Here is a 25376-nt window from a genome sequence, read left to right on the forward strand (position 1 = left end):
CTCCATTCTGCTGCACTGTTAGGCATATTGCTTTTTTTTTTTTTTCAAATTTGGCAGGAATCATTTCCCTTCTAACTAGTGTTTTGAGTGTAAATTCATACAGATTTCTGTCTTCAACATCCTATGGGATTTGGTTATTTTACCCCACCCAACAGCTGGCATTCCAGAACACAGCCTGGGCTATAGCTGAAATACATGGCAAATGTCTTAAGTATACATCAAACCTCCAATTACCCAGAATGCTTAGGAATGGAAGATTCTAGAGAATGGAGTATTTTGTTACCTAAGGTCATGTCACTCCTAACTCCCTTTTGTCCCCCTACTCTCAGTTTTTGAAATGTTTTAAAGTGAGTGTACTCTCTTTTCAGCCTTAGACCAGTTAGCCTAGCCATTGTTTGGTTTTAAGGCTTCCAAGGGCCTGGGGATTCTCATACTTAATATAAGGAATCACACAAAAGATTGGCTTGGAGAAGGTGTAGAAGATAGAGATCAACATCTACTGAGACCAGAGACCAGATTATCCCCTAGAATATATTTTGCTTTTAATAAAATTCAAAGAGAAGAATAAATTTCTCTTTTTTGTAAGTGGCCTTTTTCTCTTCAAAGAAGCATATGGGAAGAGACACTGTTAAAGAAGAGGTCTGATTAGTAACATTACAGTGAAAGGAATTCTTATTTAAAATTAACTGCAATTGAAGCCATTTTCATCAGAATAGCCTTGAATTGGAGTTATGACTAAATCTTTCTAAGCTATTGTGCTGTTTTTCTCAGTAATGAATGTGCCCAGAATGTCAGTATCTGCAACATTCTCAGCCACTTGAGTATAATGGGGTTTGATTTGTGAAGGAAGGATCACAAACTCCATCCAGGCCTTTTAGCCACCCAGGCTCCAGTAGGGTGGACCCCAAACAGACCAAAAATGCTATACAATATTCTTAACTGTTTCTTCTAATTTTTCCTTTCATTGGATCCCATGTTGGTTTCAGGAGTTACATATGTCTGGGAAACTGACACTGCAAAGTTCTGGCTTGTTCCCTGCCCTGATGCTAAGGGATAAATATAGATCTCAACCACTACAGAAATTTGGCCAGGATTTGGAGGGGTGTGTGTATGAGGGGCAGTGACTGATGGGGCCACTCTGACATGTGGGCTAGAAAAAGGCTTCTTTATGTCCAAGACCCTCTTTGGGGCAGGGAGGAATGAAGTAGGAGCCTGGCTTCTAAAATCAGAAAGAATAATCCACATTTTAAGAAGCTCATGGATTGACACAAATAAGAAATATTGTAGGTGGCTTACAGTGTGTGTGGGGGTGGGGGGAGAGAGCAAAGGGAATCTTTCCTGACATCCTAGATCCTTTTGCATGAGATCAGCCTTATGAAAAAAGCAAGTTATTCTTGGCCATCTCCCCTCACCCCCAACTCCCACCCACACCCACCCCCTGCATGCACTGATATCCAACTCTCAATTGAGAAGAACATGACTTAAGATTTCCATTGGGCCCATCATATCTCAAGCGCTGGAGAAAGACAAGGGGTGGAAAGACATATAAAGGGGGCGGGAGGGTGAGCTGCTCATCCTCGTGACCCAGAATATCTCCCCCTCCTTGTAATGATGAGCTTGCTTTTCCATAAGGGCTTTCCCTTGATTCAGGGAAGGGGCCAACCAATGACAGAGGGACATGTTAGATTATTCTAGGGAAGGGCTCATGCCAGGAGGGTTCACTTTTACCAGGCGCCAAGTGTCCCCAGCAACCAGTGTCTCCTGTACCAGCAGAAGCTCCAGAACTCTCACCCGATTGCCTGCCTCTGCTGCGTCTTTGCCCACTGAACAGCCATGAGAAGGCAACTCCGGTCCAGAAGGGCTCCATCCTTTCCTTACAGTTATCGCTACAGACTCGTGAGTGCCAGAGAGCAGAATATTTTGCTGCCCCCTCCCCTTTTATTTTAATGGGGTGGGTTGGGGGCTGTGTAGACCTTGGTTTACGGCTGCCTCTCTTTCAGACGGGCAGAAACAGCGAAGTTTAGGGGAGCCCAGGGTTTCAAAAAGGAGCAGTGACTCCCAGCACCCCCGGGCACCCTAAATTGCTGGATAAAAGGAGGAAGCCCCTCTTCCTGTGAAACAAAGATAAGGGAAGGAGAAGATAACAGAGAATAAGTGGCTTCTAAAATCTTTTCCTGGGAGTATAGAATTTTCACAGACCTTTTGGAGTATAAAAGTTTAATTCTAATAGCAAGAAATTTAGCCAAGAGGGAAGGAAGGAGGAAGAGGAAATGAAAGGCACTGCCTACCCAGCTGTCTCTTGGGTGGTAGCTTCTTAGAGTCCAGCTGCTCTCTTTCTAAAGTAGAAATTCCAAACTATAGCTAAAATCATAGAATCCCCAATAGGAGCAGGGAGGAATCCTAGACATTATCTCTCCAGAACCCCTCATTACCTAAAGGAGGATGCTGTGGCTCAGAGCACAGGAGTGACTTGCAAGTTAGTGGAGGAGCCAAAGTGAAAATGCAATATCCTCACTGCTAATCTTGTACTCTTTTCATTGTATTTGCAGAATGCATCTTCCAAACCCCCGATCTGCCACTACCCATTGCCATCCTGACTGCCACCCCACACTGCCCAACATGTAGACACACATACATTCTTTTGTCTCATCATTTATTTCCAGGGTGTATTACAAATTATTTGATCCAAAAGTTTATTTGCATTTATTTTGCTATAAGTCATTAATGTATGCCACACGCAGTGCTTTTTGGGGAGAGGATTTTGAAATGTTCCCCAGAGAGGATTGTGATCTCAGCCCCAGGAGGAAACAAAGCCTAAGCCATTTTTCTTTGGGTATGGCCACTTATGTAACCAGGGAGTTAAGTGAAGACTGTCAACAGCCCGCAGAAGAAAACACACATTATTCTAACCTCCTATCAATCTACAGAGGGCTTCTCTTAGCTTTTTAGCCACAATTTGAAGAACCGTTTAACTTCCCCCAAAGTTTCTTCCAGCTCTCAAAACAGTTACAATCTGCAGGGGTATAAAACTATTTCTTACTTGCCTTCTTTTCTATGTAATCTTGTTAAAATGTTGTGTATAATTTCAGTTATTTGTTAAGTGGCTTGGATTTTAAATGCATCAGGGGATCTTGCTCTTTATAATACTTGATCAAATTTAAAAATAAATTAATGCAATCCTGTGCTAATTTCTCTTTTAAAATTAACCAGCCATTCAAATGTTTATGGTGTATAAACACATGCCTTGCTGTCTTCTTTGCAGAGCACAAATTTAAAATTTATCCTTTGGGTCATACTGTTTGTTTATATATTTGTTTATATGTTTATATATTTAGATTACTCAAAATGGAGCTACCCTCTGTTCTTCAGACTCTTCCCTTTTAGGGAAACCTGATGACCCCATCACACACCCACTACCATATCCCAGCACACTCACACACACTATCACATGAGGGTAGTGCCACTTTAGGAAAGTGACAAAACAGAATCTTAGGGGTAAGCATTCTCATTACCAAAGGATTTTCTATTGGATTTTGTTAAATAGTTTCACAAAGATACATTTTACACAAGATTTAATTAATGAGGATCTTTTGGGGAAGGCCTCTCTTGCACAGTGTGACCATTTCCTTTACCTGGAAACAGAGGAGAGGAGAAAAGATTCGAGGTTCCTAAAGTAAAGCTCAGGAACCTCTCACAGCCTCTCCGGTGTGAGAGCTGTAGGGGCAAATTAGCCGTGAGAAGATTAATTCTTCTCAGGAGGGTAAAGCTTTAATGACAAGCCATCTGTAATGGGATTATCATGAGAGCCAATATCTACAAATAAGATCAGCCTGAGGCCTAGGCCAGCTGCCTCCTCTGTGGAAGGTTAAAGGCAGGCATAGTTAACATGGAGAGAAAAGAAAATTGTTCAGGAAATATAAAGGGAATATATATTTCTCCTCAATGAAATGTTATACTTCAAATTCACTGAGATTCTCAGGTGCAGTAGATTCTCTGGGGGCCATGATTGCTACCCACTGTGGTATACATGACAGCTCAGTCAGGGTGACAAGCTCTGTGAGAGCATTCCCGCAGAGTCCTGCATCAGGAATTTTAAGTCAGGCAGGTATCACTGATATTTGGTTAGGACCCACTGGGTACTTAACTGTCAGCTTTACACTGTGGAGGGCCATCGAGAGGCTAGAAAATATGGAATCTCCCTCTGGGTGCTCAAAATGTAGTTTGGGAGTTTAAATGTGTGCATAGGTTCACACACAAGTAAAAGATATTTAAGAACAGGTATTAATCCATTCATCATTGAGTGATGAAGTTTATTTTCCTAAGCCTTACACTGTGAGCCTATGTCAGTCAGCCATCCTTGATTATAATAAGCACCTAAAATCTTTTTTTGTGTTTTTTTGAGACAATGTCTCACTCTGTCACCCAGGCTGGAGTACAGTGGCATGATCACAGCTCACTGCAGCCTTGACCTCCCAGGCTCAAGTGATCCTCCTGCCTCAGCCTCCTGAGTAGCTAGGACTACAGGTGCATGCCACCATGCCTGGTTAATTTTTTTTTAATTTTGTAGAGACAGGGTCTCACTATGTTGCCCAGGCTGTCATCAAACTCCTGGGTTCAAGTGATCCTCCTTTCTTGGCCTCCCAAAGTGTCGGGATTACAGGCGTGAGCCCTAAAATCGTTTAGGAACACAGAACCTAAGGCACTGTGCTTCATTAATCTACTAAGCTACCTCTAGGCACTTGTGCTCAATGTGATAGAGGAGAAACATCATTGTCCAGGGTATCAAGAGACATAGGTTCCGAGACCGTCAACTCTATCATGAATTTACTGCATGGTTTTGGCTAGATCCTGTCCCATCTCTGGGCCTCAGATGGATAAGTAAATCTTGAAGGTCCCTGTCGGTTCTGATGTGATATTTTATATAGAGCTGTACTTTGGAACAAATTAGAGAGCAATTCAAGAGGGCTTATAATCAAGAGCTAGATAGTGCTGTGCAGACTGAATGCTGAGAGCTGAGCCTTGTCATTCTGTATCACTTGTACTGATTCTGAACAATCCAATTTGCTGAGCCCTCCTCCCCCCAACAAAGGCAGCATTTTTAGCAGGGTGCCCTCTAAATGGCCTTTGAGGAATCAGGCAGGGAGGGGGCAGCACAGAGCCCCTGGTCTCTAGTGTTTGACACATCCAACCCAACAGGTGCACAGCCCCGCAACTCTTCAGACTTGGACAGCAGAGAAGGGAGGGCAGCCTCATTTTCTGCTGCTGCAATAAGCCTTGGCAAACCCCCAAAGAGCAAAGATACAACTCTCTGGCCTGTGGCTGGGAGGCATTTGAAACACCACTTGGTGAAGTCTAGGTTTCTCTCTCCCTCTCTCTTTTTCAGTTTAATTTTCTTAGAACCACTCAGAGAAGATTACAGTTTCAAATCTCAAGTAATGGCTGCAATCAGTCAATCAACAAATATGTGCTGAGTATGTATTACGTGCCCAGCTTTTTGCCTAAGCATAGGGGGAGACTAAGGAAGCCCGGGGTTCCAGCTCTCAGATGGTCTTTCCAACCAATTTAAGGTAGGAAGAGATTCAAACTAGGGCAATAATCAGAGAAGCAGCTAATAACTGTCCATCTATTGTTTCTGTTGGGAAGGAAGGCTAAGTTTTGAGGAGGGGTACAGCAGTTGGCCTCTCCTCCTGATGTCCGTCCCAGGCTATTTTTAGACACAAGTTGAAATGGTGAAGTTGAGCAGCTGAATGTGTACAGGGTGTTAGGATAAAGCTGGCTTGGACTGAAAGTTTGCTATCACAGACACAATGTCTAAGACTATTCCATCCTCTTCCTGTGTGAGCTCACCTCTACTCTGATAGGACAAGGTTAAGTGGGAGGTCAAGGCCCCAGAACAGAGTAGTGATATGAGCAGTCCTTGGAGAAGAGCCCAAATGCCTGAAGCTGAGAATAAAACTTGCACCTCTATGGAAAGAATACTGAGTCAAAATGGGTCATAGAAAGGATATTTCCTCCAAAAGAACTAGGGAGAAAGAAAATCCACCTCTTGTAACAACATGTATGTTTATGGGAAAGTGGAAATTTGAAGCATCTCCAAATATTGAGTCATTTCGATTTATTTTTGGCTGGTGGGATGCACCATTGTACATTTTTTTTCCAAAAGGGTATTGTGTTTTGTCACTGTTCCAGGATGATCCGGATGAAGCGAACCAGAACTACTTAGCAGATGAAGAGGAGGAAGCAGAAGAAGAGGCTCGGGTGACGGTGGTGCCCAAATCGGAGGAGGAGGAAGAAGAGGAGGAGAAAGAAGAGGAGGAAGAGGAGGAAAAGGAGGAGGAAGAGGGTCAAGGTCAGCCAACAGGCAATGCCTGGTGGCAGAAATTGCAGATCATGAGTGAATACCTGTGGGATCCAGAGAGAAGGATGTTTCTGGCCCGAACAGGTCAGAGTTGGAGTAAGTCCCAATAGTCCCAATGCCAAAGTCTGGTGTCCTTTGCTTTTGGTGTGGTGTTCAGGGCTCCTTTACCATACGCTGGATGGGCTTGTCTGCAAACTTCTCTTTGAACTTCATGTAAAGGCATCAATGCCTAGGGAAATGCCTAGACTGTGGACAGATTCCATCAGAACAAACTCCAAATGGATGAACAAACTTGATTGTGTAACTGAAACCCACTGGGCTCAACATCAGTTGCAATGCAGAGAGACAGTGAGAATGAGTTGAAAAAGCACATGATTTTTTTAAGTCCCAGTCCTGTCACTTTCTATCCACGTGACCGTGGACTCATCATTTCCCTTCTCTGAGCCTCAGTTTCCTCACACGCCAAATGAGGAAAACAATCCCCGACTTGCTTCTCTTATAGGATCAGAGTGAGGCCCCAATTAGATGTTAAAACTGTAAAGTTTAAAGAACTATGCAGAAGACTTCTTGTAAGAAATGAGACTCAAATCCCTGCTAACATGACCAAGTGTTTTTATGAGGCCCCATCACCTGGTAATGTCAGAGAAGGAGAGCCAGGAGGCGTGTCCCTGGCCCCAGCTTGTGGGTGTCTTCTTCTGCTATGATAGAGATGTTTGATCAGTGGCAGAATTATATTCCTTAGCATTTCCTCTTTGCATCACATGCTGCCATTATTTTTACTCCACAACTTCCCCAGCACTCACCTCCTACAGTCTTACCCACCTCTTAAACTATTAATGCTGAGCCTTCTCCTCAGGAGATTCAGCCAGTGGTAAAATTCACACTTGCCACAGTCTCTGCACAGCCCAGAAAAAGAGCAGCTGCTGGTTTGGAAATCAGTCAATCCACAGAAGAAAAAAAATAGAGGATGCCAAGGATGAAATAACAGTCCCCTAGTGCCAAGGGTCTAGGTTGCTGAAATTGATGGCCATGTCTTCTAAAGGCCCCGTTGGCTAAGAATTCTCTCCCTCAAAGTTAACGTTGCTAATTCAGCTCAGTCAAGGTGAAACACTAAGCTCTGTTTCCTGGAATTAGGAATAGCACGTGGGATCTCCCTTCACCCCTCCCCAATTCCCAGCCCCACCCCTGACCATCCCACAAACTCTCAACTGGAACAAATGTACCATTTAAGGAACATTCCGACATTCTGGAAGCTGCAGACAAATACTGGACACTCACTGGGGCTCCAAGGGTGCACAGCTGTTTCTCCCTTGCCTAAAGAGGACTGGAAAAACAAGCCTTGTGAAATGCAAGTGTGAATCTGGGAGGGGGAGCCTAAACAATCAGCCATTAGAACTTCACCAGATGAGCTGATCCAAATTGCTTCTGTGGAAGGCAATCCATAGGCCAATAAGTGGGGATGAGGGAGGAAGGTTCAAGTGCCCAGAGAAGATATGGCAATAGGGACACAGCATGATAGGCCGTAGCCAGACCTCTGAGTAGCAGATCTAAGTAGAGCCCAGGAATTCATCCATTGGGCTACCCTAGGCAAAGGGTGAATGGTAATGTTAATGCTTCAGCCATAAAGCACACGCCTTGCTGTCTTCTTTCCTGAGAACAAGGTGCCCGCTTGTGCACTTACTAATGCTGTCCCAACCTGGACATCAACCTGCCCAATATATTTACCAGGCCTATGAATATAATCTGGGCCTTTCCTTTGGTATCTACGCAACCCCTATTCTTGGAAACTCTATGTTATTTTATTGGATACCAACAAGAATCATATGAGGTAGTAATATTATTATCCCCATTTTACAGATGCAGAAACTGAGGCTTAGAGAGGGTAAGTAACTTGCCTATAGTCATATAGTTACTAAGTGGCAGTGCTGGGATTACAAATCCTGGTTGGATGAACACCAAAGTTCATTCTTTTGCCAGAACACTGCCCCATTTCACGAACTCTAACAATGAACAAGGCCCTGATGTGTAGGGCCTCAGGACTTGACACGGTGTTTTAGTGGGAGAAATGAAGAGTTGGGAGCACGGTTACTTAGTGGTCTATTCAAGCCCGGGTGGGGCATTGAGGAAAGAACTCTAGAGTACCTAGAGGAAAGACCCAAGTAATACTTGGACATCCAGGGCAGAAAGTGTCAGAGGGATCAATGGGTTCAAATGGGGACTGTGCTTGGTTTTGCCTGGGGGTGGCTGAGCTAGCTATCTCAGTCTGTGATCACCTATCATAAACTCTAGGGCGCCCACTCCTGGGTGAGGCTAAGGGGACTTACTGCTAGTGTCATTCTCCCATCTACAGCTTCCTGGTCACACATCCTGGGAAAAAGGAAGATATCTCCAAAGGAATGTACCTATGTTCCATTGCTTTCCCTTCATCCATGAAACTGAGTCTTTTGATCTCCATGGATGGCTCTAGCTGTTGATCCATTCCCAGGACGGGGATGGGGTAAAGGAATGGAGGCAGAAACACAGGGCAAATGCCATTAGATAGCCAGTGGGCAACAGCCAAGTATCACAGGCACACAGGTGCTGTCGTTTATTCTCCAGGGACTCCAACTGAATCAATGTGTTCATGTTCCAGTTCTGCTTTAGTTCATCTAATAAAATAAAAAGGGTCAGTTCCATTTCCAGTCGGATTACTATGGGTTTTTTTCTCCCTTCCACAACACCTTTTTTGGTTAATTTTATTTGGTTCATGGTTCAATTTAAAAATTAACATTTGGATTCAGTTTGGGGTACAGCAAAGTTAAGTGGTTTGTTCCAGTTTCTGGTTCATAATTCAGTTCAAATCTGTAGGTCCAACATCATGTCATTTCTGTGAGCAGAGCCAAACATTGTTGCCTGAGAGAGCCCCAAGGAGGGCTTGAAAAGAGTTTCTCATCAGCAATCTCATACTCATTCACTTCACTCAGTGTTGCCTAATCCTGGGACAAACCTAGTCCTAATACAGCCCAAAGAGGGAAAATTCACACAACGGTCCTACAGCACTAATAATAATGTTAATAATAACTGATGATGTCTGCCATTTATGGTGCAATTAGTATTTGCCAGGCTCTGTGCTATGCTGCTTATATGCATTAGTCAATGCTAAGAAGTAAGTACCACTATTGTACAGACGAGGAAATTGAGGCCCAGAGAGGTGAACAGCATGTCCAAGATTAATCAGCTTGGAAGTGGTGTAGTCAGGATAGGACGTTAAGGAAAGACTGAATTTCAGATATTGTTAGGGATATAGATAAGAATCCGAGGTAAGTGCTATTTTTATCCCCATCTTACCTGTGAGGAATTGGAGGTGCAAGGAAGTTCTGTAACTTGCCAAAGTTCACGGGCAAGTGTCAGTGATTAGGTACTGTTTCCTCCTTTTCCCTTCCCCACCCTGTGTTAGTGTTCTTTTTGAAAAGCAGAGCCATTTTATTCATCTTTGCTAAAGATGAATACAATTTGAAATAAGCAGGCCAAAACCTCACTTTGCCTTGATTGGAGGCAAGTCCAGTGGAAATTCATCAAAAGTTTGAATTATAGACTATGTGGAAAGAAATGCTGTTTTCATCACTTCAAATACCTATAATTATTGGAACCAAGCTGCTAGGACTCTTCAGGGCACCCACTTTAATGAATAGCAAAGAATGATTTGTACTTAGGACATCAACTGTTGCCCAGAGGACTCTCAAGCAATTTTCCCTCTGCAATACTTTTAACTCCACTCCCCTGTATTCTTGTTCATGGCCATCATTTGCTCAGCAAGCCCTTCCATCGGAGATGCTGTAAAGGTAAACTGCAATTAGACCCCTGACACAATCCTCACTGACTCCAAATTGGTGAAATCTGAATAAGCAAGGACATACTGAATCTGAGGAATTTTTTAAAGAGCTATTTCGTGGTTGGGTTTATTCTGGTTCATGAGTCCAAGCAGGGAGGAAGGGCTTGTTGGCAAGCACTGACCACTCTCATCTGTGATTGCTCTGCAGGCCTGATCTTACTCATTTACTTCTTCTTCTATGCCTCCTTGGCTGCTGTGATCACCCTCTGCATGTACACACTATTTCTGACCATCAGTCCCTATATACCAACCTTCACGGAGCGGGTAAAGCCTCCTGGTGAGTGTGCCCAGATGCCCTGTGTTGTCAGAACTTGCTGGACAGAAATATGCTTGCACAGCATGTTCAGCCTCAATTAACTTTGGCTCTTCCTGGTAATGACTTAGAGATTCAATTATTAGGAGGAAAAGTAAAATGGTACTTGGCAAATTATGGTTCTTTTCATTTTGATTGCCTGGGGGGAAATGGTTTCATGGGAATCAATACAAAAAAATTATCCCAAGAATGGGTTAATATATCCAAGACCTGTTTTCATTGCCAGGAGTTATGATCAGACCCTTCGCCCATAGCCTTAACTTCAACTTCAACGTTTCTGAACCCGACACTTGGCAGCATTATGTGATTAGCCTAAATGGCTTTCTCCAGGGTAAGTAAGTTCATCTGAATAGTGGAAAGCTCTTTTGAAAGGTGATGGGTGGGAATCCAAAATTCAAAATTCACCTGGCCCAGGAATCCCAGTCTTACTAACTCATCATGGTCTGTCCTTACTTTGCATCCCCCTTAGCACCTGTAGCTACAATCAGAATTGCTCTAGTGTGTGATTGTATGTTGTCTTGATAACATACAAGCCAATTTTCCAGCAAGATAAGCTCTTTGTGGCAGAGAAATTTTTTCTTTTCTTGAACACGGTACAGCACCCATTTAAGTCCTGAACATATCCAGATGGCTCAATAATGATCATTTATAGAAGATAATTCTGGGGGGAGATAGTGGTGGGAAAAGAAGAATGTTCTCCAGAGCTGAAAGATTCCTATCTTCTAAACTTTCTCAAGGTAAAAGAAGTCATTTCTTGGAGATGGGTTAACTTGAAGGGAGAGGGCAAGCGTCTTTATTTTATTTGAGATGGAGTCTCACTCTGTCGCCCAGGCTGGAGTGCAGTGGTTTGATCTCTGCTCACTGCAACCTCTGCCTCCCAAGTTCAAGCGATTATCCTGCCTCAGCCTCCTGAGTAGCTGGGACTACATGTGCGTGCCACCACGCCCTGCTAATTTTTTGTATTCTTAGTAAAGACGGGGTTTCACCATGTTAGCCAGGATGGTCTTGATCTCCTGACCTTGTGATCCACGTGCCTTGGCCTCCCAAAGTGCTGGGATGACAGGCATGAGCCACCGCGCCCAGCCAAGTGTCATTATTTAACAGCATTCCAGAAAGGAGTTAGAGGAAGAATCTCTGGGTGGCAGTCGCTCCAACATTCTGATCCCAAGTATTTTCGAGGTGCCTATCTCTATAGTGTCATCAGATAAATTTTCAGGGGCAAATGAATGGCTTTGTGGGAGACGCTTCCACAAGGTAAAATCTGAGGTAGCAGCTTGGTTAAGGTTAACAGAGCACACAGGTTCTTTATGCAGCTATCAAAGAGGAGCTCCAGTGGGGTTTGCATTTCTGCACCTAATCTTTGTGGGGAAAAAAATGCCAGTCATTCTGGCTTGGTTGTCCTGGCCTGGTTGAAGTGGGGTTGATCCATTCTAGAGGCGGCTACTATTATAACAAGTGCACTGAATTAGGAGGAGAACAATCTCTTATGTGCTAGGAGGTGTTATTTAAATACATAAATTTGGTCATTTAACTTTAACTCTGCATAATAAAGTTGATCACCCTCATTTTATAAATGAGAAAACTGAGACTCAGAAAGGGGGAGTAGCTTGATCAAAGACTCTGGCAGCAGAACCAGTGTTTGAATCCACATTTCTTGTTCTTTACACTCTCGTTGCTATAAGTGTTATAAAGGGACCAACAACATGGGCATCTCCTGGGAGTTTGTTAGAAAGGCAAAATCTCAGACCACATTCTAGACCTGCTGAATCAAAATCTGCATTTTTAAAAAATCCACAGGTGATTTGTAGGAAATTTAAAGTTTGAGACATGCTGCTTTTCATAATTCTACGCTGCTGTCACATGACCAAGAGTTAGAAATTCAGCTTTATATCAGTAAGGCTCAGTGTTATTTTGGGTAAGTCTGAGCTTCAGATTCCTTACCAGTGAAACGAGGGGAGACGGGACTGGGTTCTTTCGGAGTCCATGTAGTTCTATTTTTAGCTACAGAAATGTTTTGGGCATCATGGCCAGCACAGTATCTTCTTTTGTTTCAGAATGCTTGCAAGCGATTGCAAATATATTGCCAGATTCCCTGCTAAGAAAATCCCTCCAAGAAGCTAGTAGACCGAGAAATACCAATTCTGACCTGATGATGATGGAAGCAGGAAATGTTAGGAAAAGCACTAGTTTTTAGTTCCTAAGAGTAGATAATGTGTCCTGCTAAAAAGAAGCACATCTCTGAAATAGACATCACAGAGTATCACTTTCACTCCCATGAGGACTGGGATTTTGCAATAAGGGTCATGTCCATGTCACATTATTTTTAATGGAACTACCTCAAGAGAAACAATGAGCACATGATCGCAGCCTCTATTTAGAAAGTTATTTGAGCATAGTTCTTGTTCTAAAAAAATTAAAACAAAGCCTTGAATTAAATGTAGCTTTGTCAAAGAAAAAATAAAGGCATAGCCATAATTGGAATAGATTTAAAATTCCCAGTTGCCGATTAATAATATCAAACCCAAGTCACAACCTGTGGGTTTGATATTATTAGATGAGGATTCAGCAGCACATTTTGAGTTTTACCTCTGGTAGATCATAGGTGCAAAATCTCCTCTGAAATACTGAGCTACTTTGAACATTAATACATAGGGACTGAGTCTAACAGGACTAACTGGGCTCCATCATTTAGAATCAAATTGGAAATAATGCAGTAATTTCTAAAGCCCAGTTTTATGTATGAAATTTGGTAGCCCAAAGGGTTACCTCACAAATAGCCCTTTTAAGCTTTCTCCCTGATATATGTATCCTTGGACACATGTTACATTCCATCCAATGTAAAAGGACATTTATCCTGAATATCTCAGGCCTCAGTTGACAAGATCTCATGCCCTCACCATCCCCGTAGAGACCCTGTGGTTGTCATTGGTTTCTATCTTTTAACTTATGCTTCTGTTTTGCAGTGCTAACTTCCCTCTGTAAAGGATGAAGAGCTGGCTTATTCCCTCCCCCGCCTCCTCCTCCTGCTCCACCTCCTTCTCCTCCTCTTCCTCTTCTTCCACTTTCCTTCTGTCTCACAACTCATACTTCTCACTCTTACAATCAGGTGCCTCTCACTGACTTCAAAGGGAGACATTGTAACTGCCCAGCGGGTTCACCTTGCCCACCACCTAGACAGAGCTGATTTATCAAGACAGGGGTATTGCAATAGAGACAGAGTAATCCATACCCAGCCGGCTGTGCGGGAGACTGGATTTTTATTATTACTCAAATCAGTCTCCCCAGGACTATTTCTCTATTGCAATCAAATCCATGTACATTGGGTCGGCAGTGCCCCGCCAGTAGAGACAGTACCAGAGTCGGCCCTCAGCCCAAGAGAACTAGGTGGCTGCTTGGGCTGGCCTCTGGATCCATTGCCAGGTCGGGAGGTGGGGTGCTACTGAACCACGAGCAGGTAGCCATAAGGGCAATCCCAAAAGAGCCCCCAAATTTGTAACTGCCCAATGGGTTCACCTTGTTTCCTAAGTGAAGTTAAGGAGATTTAACCCAGGATATACCATATATATACCCTTATATATACCAGGATATACCCTTATATATACCAGGATATATAAGGATATACCCTTATATATACCATATACCCTTATATATAATATACATATACCCTTATATATAATATATATATACCCTTATATATAATATAATATATAAGGGTATATATATATTATATATAAGGGTATATATAAGGGTATATCCTTATATATCCTGGTATACATATATACCCTTATATATACCCTTATATATACCATACCTTGAATGTTTCAGTCCCTCTTCCAAAATCTACCAACTATGTGCCTATTTCTCTCTCAGAAGTAGAAGGGACAGCCTTCCAAGTTTACAGTTTATCATGTCTGAAAAGAAATGGTGGAAAATAGAGAAAATTTATAAAGTGACTGACATAGGACCCAGAGATGGATATCCAGAAGTTCCATGGGAATGAAAAGCAAAGGAGCAGGCAATCAAACTGAGCTGAAGTGACTAGTCAGGAAGACTTCCTAGAGGGATGGCTGCCGATGAAGGCTGTTGGGCACCTGATGCCAGGTCACAGGTAGACTGAGTGGGCTTTCAGAGGAGTACAAACAAACTGGAGAAAGGAAACTTGGGAGGGAGGACTACTGAACGCACGGCCTTCCCCTGTAGCACCTGTCTAACATAACCCGTTGCCACTCACACATGCTTTAGGTTATAATGACAGTCTTCAAGAGGAAATGAATGTAGATTGTCCCCCGGGGCAGTACTTCATCCAAGATGGCAATGAGGATGAGGACAAGAAGGCCTGCCAATTTAAGCGCTCCTTCCTAAAGAACTGCTCTGGTCTGGAGGACCCAACTTTTGGATACTCTACTGGACAGCCCTGCATCCTTCTAAAGATGAACCGGGTATATTGGCTTTTCATATCTGGTGGTGATAAGCGAATGAACTAGATAGGAGGGCTCTGGCCACTCCATTTGTCTTGGTCTCTGTCTTCACACACCACAGGTTTGGCCATTTTTCTGACAGTATCAGAAATACAAATAACCAGATAAACCTATCAATTTATTTCCCCCCGCCACCGAGCACTTCCTATGGCCATTCTTCTCCCTCACCCCCAAACCTGTCACTTGATGGCCTTTGTCAAGAATGGGGTCCTAGTCAAGTGCAGTGGCTCGAGCTTATAATCCAAGCTACTCGGGAGGCTGAGGAAGGAGGGTTGCTTGAGCTTAGGAGTTCAAGTTTAACTTGGGCAACATAGTGAGACTTCATCTTTAATTTTTTAAAAAAGTATTTTAAATAAAGAATGGAATACTGAGCTGTTTGGAACAGGGGATTGAAATGAGGGTGGCATGGAGGACAGTTCTTATATCATAAAAATGCATTTTTCTTCCATCCTGTCATGACTTAGGTGTGGCAGAGCCTTATCAGTCACACCTCTCTTGAAATTAGAAAGTTCTTTACATCTTTAGTATTGACTTGCTGACGTTTCCCCTTGTGTGTAAATATCAGGCATAAATACAACACGGAGTAAGCTGAGCTGCTTAGCTCTGAAGATGTTTTTCATTTTTTGCTTTTTGTAACATTTCTGAGAAGGTGAAGTAGATGAAGCATATGCCTGAGGAAGGATGACTGGGAGGAGGGTTAGAAAAGCCCAATTTTTTACGTCAAATATGTTTTGTTAAAAAAAAATAAAACACTGGTTTTCTTTTGATAGATTGTAGGCTTTCGTCCTGAGCTTGGAGATCCTGTGAAGGTTTCCTGCAAAGTTCAGGTAAAGAGTCCTTTTGAGTAAGCATTGTTAGCACATCTGTTTCATGCAAAAAGGTAGTCCATCACTTTCAAGGACTTACACATGGATGGTAGGCTAAGGAAAAGGTTAATCTTTTCATAACTACACCTCTCTTTAGTTCCTTCAGGTTTTCCTCTTTCCAGAAAGCATTCAATTCATGTGTGTTTGTGTGTATAGTGTATGTGTGTGTATGTGTGTGTGTCAGTCAGTCTGTCATGATTAATACTTGTGAAAACCAAAGACTGAACTTCAGCTAAGGGCCACAGCAGGGAACAACAATGTGCCAAGTCATTAATTGAGATTCTGTTTACACTTTTGCTTTTAGCTCTAATTACTTGTTTCTTTGAACTAAACAAACAGCTTTCATTAGAGTCATTAGTTCCCAGATTTTAAAACTGAATTTCACATTTTGCAGCAATGACCAGTGGTACTGGGTGTTGCAATAACAAATGACTACATGGGAAGTATAAACAGAACTCGATTAATATGCTAATTAACTGTCCTTCGAGGGACCATTAACTTCTATCTCATCTGCACCAATTAGCTCCCTTGTAGGAAAAAGCCCTTAGATCTTGGGTTTGCTTCTTAAACAGGCAGTAGCTTTCTCCTGTTCTATGACATCAACTGCACCCCCAGACCTGGATAGTTGTCTTGCAAATGCGTGAGGCCTGGTAATCCCATTCTCAGTAGGAGAAATACAGTTGAAAACTTCAGTCTTCATGGTGACAGATCAGAAAACAGCAAAAGGCAGCATTTATTCAGCCAATATCCCACATTTAGCAAGCATTTATTGATCACTTATTATATAGCAGATCCTCTGCTAGGTGTTAGAAGTGTCGAGGTAAGAGTATGACTCCGTCTCTGAAATCAAGACAATCAAGTATTACATGTGCTGTGAAAAGTGAAGATGAGCTCTGAAAGGTCAGGCAGTACTTGCCAAATGAACAAGGTAGGAAGCACATTCTGTTCTCATGTATATGTGTAAATATTTACAACATGAGGTGACACTACAAACTATCCAAACTGATTCCTCAGGCCTTCATGAAAAATAAATTTCATTGCTTTTTAGAAGAATGTATTAAAAGTAAATCATAAAGACCAACTTAGTCTTAAGTTAGCATATTAACTGGACAGAGTTCTACTTATTGTTCCCTAATGGAAGCTGTTTGTTTTTCAGCTTACATCAAACCTTGCTAAGAACTGTCCTTTCTAAAATTGTTTTAATGTTTTAATTATTAGTTTTAGCTACCTCCTTACATATTTTATGTCCTTTTAAAAAATATATTAAGAATCTCTATACATTCTATAATAAACAATACTGGTCAAATCCACACCCATTTGTGAAAATCAAGCAGGATGAGGTAATGACTAGAATAAATTAAGGAGAGCTTAGTTTGTACCAAGAACAATTATAGTATATTGGCAAAAGTAATCACATGACCTTAGTGAGTAATTTGCTAGTAGTGATGCACTATTTGTCCTTACTAGCCCCCAGACCTCTGCTATTTAGGGCAAGCCGAATGTATCACAGAATGGGCAGCCCCCTACCTGACATAATGTGATGAGTGTAGATCTGTTTACTTTAATCATTTCCATACCCAGGCTCTTGTTGCTTACCCCTCTGACCCCACCTACTGTAATTAAGCACTACAGAGAATATGGTCAGATACATGAGTCTAGGTGAGCCAACTGTAGGCTGTGTGCCTGTGTATCAGGTACCTATGCACTTGATCTGACTTCCAATAGAACCGAGCCTGCAGTGTGCAAATCGTGGAGTGGGATTTACTAAATATGTTCTAACGTATATCTTCCTCAGCTCCAAAGTCCAAGACTGGGTGCCAGGCCCAGTGTGATTCTTTGGAGAAAGGCTGGAGTTGTAGGTCCTCTTTCCAGAGCAGCATCAGGTACTGCAAGCCCTTTGGATTGCTTCTGTCTGGGTACCCCAGAAGCCAACAGAGAGCCATACTGAGCACCTTTGTCCTCCTCAGTTCAGGCCTTCTATTCAATATTCTTTGAACTGAAAAGACAAGGCACAGTCACTCCCTAAAAATGCTCATCTAGGGACAGGTCACGGCTGAGCTCTGCTCCATTCTGCTTTCATGGTCTTCCTGGAACAGTTGGTTATGGTTCACACAGTGATTTCACCTGAGGTACAACTCCCTTTAGCTCAGACTCTAGCCCACTCTGTGACCCAGCACCCCACATATACCTGCTTTTGCTTACAGAGAGGTGATGAAAATGACATCCGATCCATCAGTTACTACCCAGAGTCGGCTTCTTTTGACCTCCGCTACTACCCTTACTACGGCAAACTGACTCACGTAAGCTGTATTCCCTTTAGTCATTGCTGTCAGAAAGGGCTCAGTGACAAAAGAAGAGCTGGCTGGGATCTATGAGAATTAGGGAGCAGGAGATAGTAGAGGGGTAAATAGCTGCTGGCCATAACCAGGAGCTCCCTTTACCAATTCTTATCACAACCACACTCCTTTCAATATCTGAAAGAATCTCATATATGGCCTAATTTAACCTTTTAAGTTTACAAATGGGAAAATTGGGGTTCAGAGACAGAAAGTGACTTGCCCAAGACCATACAGCTAGTTAGTGGTAGGGTCAGGAGCAGATAAATTACTACCAATGTGCTTAAACATGCCCTAATAATCACGCTTCTGTTTCTCCCATTTGAAGCGCTGGGGTGAGTCCCCAACACAGGGACTCGATAGACACTAGTTTTGGTTTAATTCATGGTCTGATTTCCAGAAAAATCATATCATGCTGAATCAGAATTGGTTTTTCCCAGAGGACAATCAGATATCTGACAGTGACTTGTTAGAGAAATGTATGATTTTCCCACACTTTCCCAGTGCAAGGAGAGTATGTCTGTTGCTTTGGCCATTTGCAAATTGGCATCATGGGATTTACTCAGTTCTCTTTGTGAGGGTTGTCATCCTGCAGTGATTATCTGATCACTTCCCTCCTACCACCTCCCCACACTTAGAATTCATTTTTCTTCTACCTGCAGGTTAACTACACATCCCCCTTGGTGGCAATGCACTTTACAGACGTGGTGAAGAACCAAGCAGTGCCTGTGCAGTGCCAACTGAAGGGCAAAGGCGTCATAAATGATGTCATCAATGATCATTTTGTGGGCAGGGTAATCTTTACCCTGAACATAGAAACCTAAGAACTTCAGGGGGCCATTCTTACCAGTTCTGTTTCTGTTTTATCTCATGGTATCTCTGGTAGCACCTGAATTCTTTTTCTTCAATTAGGACACAGCCAGATGGACATCTAAGACAGCAGATCATCTTTCCTTGCCTATGACATGTGTATAAAATGACATTGTGGGAGCTGTTCGATTTTTTAAAGGTAGTGTCTCCTGATGACAAACAGAGTATATTAATTTCCTTTCCCTCCACTTAAAACTAAAGCCTGTTCTTGCTGCTGGTAGTCTCCCTGTAGCGTAAACATAGTATCTGATAAAATTTACAATAGCCGTGCAATAGCCATCAAGGAGAATTTCTATTATGATTATAAATTCATCATGTTTTCTAAAATTCTGTTGGTTTTAGAGGTCAGATTCCTCCCAACCAGGCTAATAACGTAACACATGTTTAAAAAAAATCTGCCTAAGCCGGGTGTGGTGGCATGCATCTGTAGTCCCACCTATTCAGGAGATTAAGGCAGGAGGATCACTTGAGCCCAGGAGGTCAAGGCTGCAGTGAGCTGCACTGCACTCCAGCCTGGGTGACAGAGTGAGATCCTGTCTCTGAAGAAAAAAAAACCTGCCTGGCAAGGTCCTTCCCTGGGAATCACCACTCGGACCAACCTAGACAACCAAGACCACTATACCTAAAGACCTCTATATCCAGGTGCCTAAGAAACTTCTGCCTCCCACAGACAACTAAGTGCTTATTCAAAGACTAGGTTATTTTCAACTGGGAAAAAAGCAGTGCTAACAGGATATTGTTCTGGGATAGAGATGAAGACCGTCCTTGTGACTTTTTAAAGAGGTGGGGCTCACTGCAACTGGGGAGAACACTTAGCATATGGATATGATTGGTGTTTGATTCCTTGCTCTCTGGTGTAATCGTCTAAAGGCAAACATTCCTGCAAACAGGTTTTTCTCAGCTTCAGGCAGAGGAGACAACATGGAAGAAGATTCCCACCAGCTAATTCTTCTTGGGCTATTTGTTTGACAGTAGCATGATGTTTTTTGAGACCATCAGGGGTGGTTACATAGACCAGCAGCTACAGCTCTGGAAATTGAAATCATAATCTGTCAATGAATACATGACAAGACAGAACGTTCCTGCCAGGCCAGGCAAAAGCCAAGGCCCATTAGCCAGTTTAGCATTTACTTTAAAAATGACATGAGGCAGATGCTTATCCAGGATGTGGATCAGCCAGGTCACTTTGTCTTATCTTTGGTCACCTGATCACTCAACTGCTTCTTAACACCTCCACCAGGGGGAGGGCTGGCACAAGGAGAAAAAAAAAGCAAGCATCAGCGAATAGTATAGTGTCTCAGGGTCCGAAGCAAGTTTAAATGCCACCTAGGAGGATCCAAAGTCTGAATCTCCTCTACAATGTTTCCTTTCTCCCAAAACAGGGAACTGACTGTCTGGTAGTGAAGACAAGCAAGTGGAGAAGTTATACGATATAGTTTAATGAGAGTTAAAAAACTAGTATGTGGAAAGCTATGGGAATATGAGGAAAAATATCTTGAGCTAAGAAAGTAGCAGAGGAAATTTCACATGCAAAGCCACAGTCATGAAGAGACCACGGTGTGTCTGGGTAACTGTGAGCAGTTTATGTAACTGGAATGAAAAGGGCTCAGAGGAATGGCAGGGATGGCAAGAGATCCAGCTAGAGAGGTATTCAGGGATGGAAAGAGGACTTTGAGTTTTATCCAATAGGTGAAAATGAGTAATTAAAGCATTTTAATCAGGGAGGCTCTGTGATCACATTTGTGTTTTATTTTATTTTACTTTTTTATTTATTTGTTTATTTTTGAGATGGAGTTTCGCTGTTGTCACCCAGGCTGGAGTGCAGTGGTGTGATCTCGGCTCACTGCAACCTCCACCTCCCGGGTTCAAGTGATTCTCCAGCCTCAGCCTCCTGAGTCGCTGGGATTACAGGCACACACCACCATGCCCAGCTAACTTTTGTATTTTTGGTGGAGACAGGGTTTCACCATGTTCGCCAGGCTGGTCTCGAACTCCTGACCTCAAGTGATCCACCTGCCTCAGCCTCCCACAGTGCTGGGATTACAGGCGTGAGCCACCGCACCCGGCTTACAATTTAGAAAGGGCACTTGGCAACCACTATGTGAAGGGTGATTGGAGAAGGACAAGACTGTGGAATGGGGAATAAGGAAGGAGGAGTTTGGAGAATGACTCCAAAGGTTTGAGCTTGGCTAGAACCGGTAAGATGGTGACATTGTTGATCAAGACTGGGAATACAAGAGAGAAGCAGGTTTGGAGAGATCAATTTTGAACATTTTAGACATGATTTTCTATTGGTCAGACATTGATGTGGAGATGTAAACACATGTAGGGTTGGTGAGAAGGAAAGATGAGAACAAAAGCAACATTGGGTTAAGGGAACTCGCTTAAGAAATTTTAAGCTATTTAATCTTGGGAACTGAAGCCAGTCATGTAAACATACTACACCAATCTAGTCCCTAACAGTGTTTTTTCTCTTGTGGCAGAAAGAATTGCTGTTCCTCTTTGGAATCTCCTTCCCAGACACCTTCAAACTCTTATTGACACAGTAAAGGGAGGCCAACCACTACTAACAAGTTCTAGAAGATATAGGATCTTCTATAGTGGGTTAATGGAAAATACAAAAACAAACAAACATACAATGAAACTGCCTCCTCTCAACCCATTTTCTTAACAAATTCAATTTTCAAAACTAACCTTTAAAAAGAAAAGGAACAAAATGAAAAAGACAGTAACTTTTAAACCACTTGAAAATTACCTCAATCAAACTCTCAAGATTCAGTAGTAAAAGATAATAGAATGTTAGATCTGGAAAGGATATTAGAGAGTGTTTAGAAAAAACAACTTGCATTGCATCTGACTCCAGGTCCAGTGCTCTTTCTACTCTGAGCTGCTGCTTACCAGAAAGTACCATCCTCTTAAAAATCAATGAATGATATCCCAAACATTTTGAAACATATGTAAATTTTGAGTTAAAATAGTGAACATTTCACAGGAATTCAACTACTGGTGCTATATTTTATACATAATACATTATCCTGTTAAATGCATTGACTATTAGACAAGGAATTATGAATCATTTGTCAAATAATATTTATCTTTCAATGGAATCCATTGTGTCCACAATTGCAAAGCAATATTGAAGGGTACTAAGATAGTTTGGGTTGTCAGCTAGGACATGAAAAATGTAGGTTTACTATACAGAACTGGATATGATAATATATTCATTAAAGTTATGTTCTAACTGTTCAATAGACTTCTAGTAGATTAATTTAAATAGTTCCCCATACCGTGCTGCATCAGGATTTGATTTGTATGCCATCTGTTGCAATGCACTTGGTTTTACTTGCTTGTCAATGAGAAATACTACTTCCAAATGTCTTCATGGTTTTGTCCATACTGGACTTTGGTTATGATTTTTCACCTTCTACTCCCCTGAAATCATTATCTTAAAGTAACTTTTTTTAGGCACCTATTTTCTGGGGATCAACATGTAAAAAAACATTTATATTGTCTTGAGGAGTTGTCAACAACAATAAATTGAAATAAAAAAGAAATGTATGATTTTCTCTTTCTAGACCATATCACTGATTTTCCCACTGGAATATTGGGCAGCCATGTGGGTGGAAAACTTGACAATTGACAACCTGTTAGTTAAATATTGTTTTTCTTCTCTCTCCCCTCTTTTTGACTCTTAGGGTTTAGTCACAGGAGGATAAAACTAAAAGTTGTTTCATTTCTGGGCATTTTTTCCTTTGTAGTCTCTGTGCTCTGGTTTCTCGTTAGACTGCTTTGTGAGAGCAGCCTTTCTTTATCAAGGTTGAGTCCTGGTATAAACTGTTATGCTTGTTTGTGTAGGAGAGGAACACTAAGAGAAACTTTCAGGCTGAGGGACAGAACCAAAATTAGAAGAGAAACTTTGAAAATGTATGATGAAAGTCTGGCTAAATGGCTTTAAGGACATCTAGCCACAAACTGTTTCCCAGAGCAAATATGTAATGGCAATTGCAATTAAAGACATAAATATTTCCAATCCCTTATTCAACTCAGAGGCTAGGCTGTAGCAGGAATCTTTCCTCGGAATCTTTCCTTCTTTCCTTGGAAGCTGCCTCAGCCTAAAGTCTGCTAAGCAACAGATCCCTGATCCCAACATATTTCTCCCTGTCTAAATTCTTCATTAGAGTCATTTTCTTTACTGCCTCCCTCTTAAAATATTCATACATAATAAAGTAATTTAACCAAACCATACAGAAGTATGATTTACACTGTGCTTTTCTCCAGGCAGAAAATGGAGGTTTGGGTATTTATATGCATATGTTGGGAGGAAGGAGAGTGGATACAATGTATGGAGGCAAAGGGCAAGGAAAAATAAATGGAAACACTACTTCACAAAGTTCTTCAGTTGCAATCTAGAAGGGAAGAAGGGTTGACAGGGGGATCCAAAAGTTTTAAGCAGAATATAGTAAGCTTTCAGTCTGACAACTCACTCCGCAAAATGTACTTCCTTGCAGACCCCTATATGACCATAACTCAACAAGAAATAGATAGCACACTTGACAAAAAAAGGATAATTGGAAGAAGATTTATTTACAAAGGGATTACTTACAGAAGCATAGATATAGGGAACCACCAATAACACAGTAACCCAGCCTAGTAAGAGCTGAACTCTTACCATCTCTTGACCATAAGGTATAGGAGCAGGAAATGGTTACTAGAACTCAGAAGGAATGAGTTGTGTACAACTGGCTGCCTTGAGAGGAGTGGTGACTTTGTTGAAGGACTAAGCTAGCCCAAGGTGATCTTTTAGGGAGAATAAATATTGCAACTTAATTTTTCTCATTGGCCAAACCCAGCCAAAAGCTGGCGGCGGGGGTGGGGGAACAACAACAAAAAAAACCAAAAACGAACAAACAAAAAGATTGATGCAGCCCATACAGGTCAGACTCCTAAAAAAAGAAAGCAGGGTGGAGAAAGGTGGAGAGTGCATCTGGAGGGGCAAACTGGCGATATCTAGCACAGTTACTGAGTGGAGGTTCTGTGAGCAGACTCCTTGGAGCCTGGCATAGTGTTGGAATCATCTACTGAACCAACCCTAGGGACTGCGGCAATTTTATTTTCACACACACTTTGCTTTGTGGCTGTGGGGTCAAAGGCATTAGGCTTTTCCATTATAGAATTTTTTTCTCTATTCTTTAGTATTCATTCCCTTTTCAAATTTTCTCATTCATACTTTCCTAATCTGGTGCCCTTTGGGATATCATTTAGAACTCTTTTGCTTGCATGTAACAAACAAATGAACAAAAAAATTCAAATTGACTTAAGGATAAAGGGGAATTTACCAAATCAAAAAACTGAAAAGTCCAGTTGTAGTTTGCATTCAGGCATAGCCAGGTCCAGGAACTCAAAGATGCGATTAAGAACCAGTCTCTCTCCACCTCTGTATTCTGCTTTCTACCACAAATCAAGATTGGCAAGGTGGCTGCCTGCCTTGCCAGGCCTACATCCTCAAAGGCTAATGTCCAGTTGAAAAGAAAGCTTCTCTTCCCTGAATATTCAAATAAAAAACAAAAGATTCTTCCTGTGTCCAAGTGTTCTCATTGTTCAATTCCCACCTATGAGTGAGAACATGCGGTGTTTGGTTTTTTTGTCCTTGCGATAGTTTCCTGAGAATGATGGTTTCCAGCTTCATCCATGTCCCTACAAAGGACATGAACTCATCCTTTTTTATGGCTGCATAGTTTTCCATGGTGTATATGTGCCACATTTTCTTAATCCAGTCTATCATTGATGGACATTTGGGTTGGTTCCAAGTCTTTGCTATTGTGAATAGTGCCACAATAAACATACGTGTGCATGTGTCTTTATAGCAGCATGCTTTATAATCCTTTGGGTATATACCCAGTAATGGGATGGCTGGGTCAAATGGTATTTCTAGTTCTAGATCCCTGAGGAATCGCCACACTGTCTTCCACAATGGTTGAACTAGTTTACAGTCCCACCAACAGTGTAAAAGTGTTCCTATTTCTCCACATCCTCTCCAGCACCTGTTGTTTCCTGACTTTTTAATGATCACCATTCTAACTGGTATAAGATAGTATTTAATTGTGGTTTTGATTTGCATTTCTCTGATGGCCAGTGATGATGAGCATTTTTTCATGTGTCTGTTGAGTGCATAAATGTCTTCTTTTGAGAAGGGTTTGTTCATATCCTTTGCCCACTTGTTGATGGGGTTGTTTGTTTTTTTCTTGTAAATTTGTTTGAGTTCCTTGTAGATTCTGGATATTAGC

General features: G+C 42.0%; 1 protein-coding gene across 2 annotated transcripts; it reads left to right on the plus strand.

The window, feature by feature from the left end:
• Nucleotides 1–1753: 1753 nt before the first annotated feature.
• Nucleotides 1754–22646, plus strand: ATP1B4 (ATPase Na+/K+ transporting family member beta 4). 2 transcript variants are annotated; one of them, XM_008976741.4, is made up of 8 exons: nt 1754–1896; nt 6190–6454; nt 10378–10506; nt 10769–10873; nt 14785–14981; nt 15791–15847; nt 18091–18186; nt 18885–22646. In XM_008976741.4, exons 1-8 carry the CDS (start codon nt 1834–1836, stop codon nt 19044–19046), a joined length of 1074 nt encoding a protein of 357 aa, XP_008974989.2. In that variant the 5' UTR covers nt 1754–1833; the 3' UTR covers nt 19047–22646. The 2 variants fall into 2 exon arrangements, with proteins under 2 accessions (XP_008974989.2, XP_003823191.2); XM_003823143.4 differs by having other exon boundaries at nt 6190–6442.
• Nucleotides 22647–25376: the final 2730 nt, after the last annotated feature.

This window comes from Pan paniscus, chromosome X (genome assembly GCF_029289425.2).
Source record: "Pan paniscus chromosome X, NHGRI_mPanPan1-v2.0_pri, whole genome shotgun sequence".
Taxonomy (NCBI): domain Eukaryota; kingdom Metazoa; phylum Chordata; class Mammalia; order Primates; family Hominidae; genus Pan; species Pan paniscus.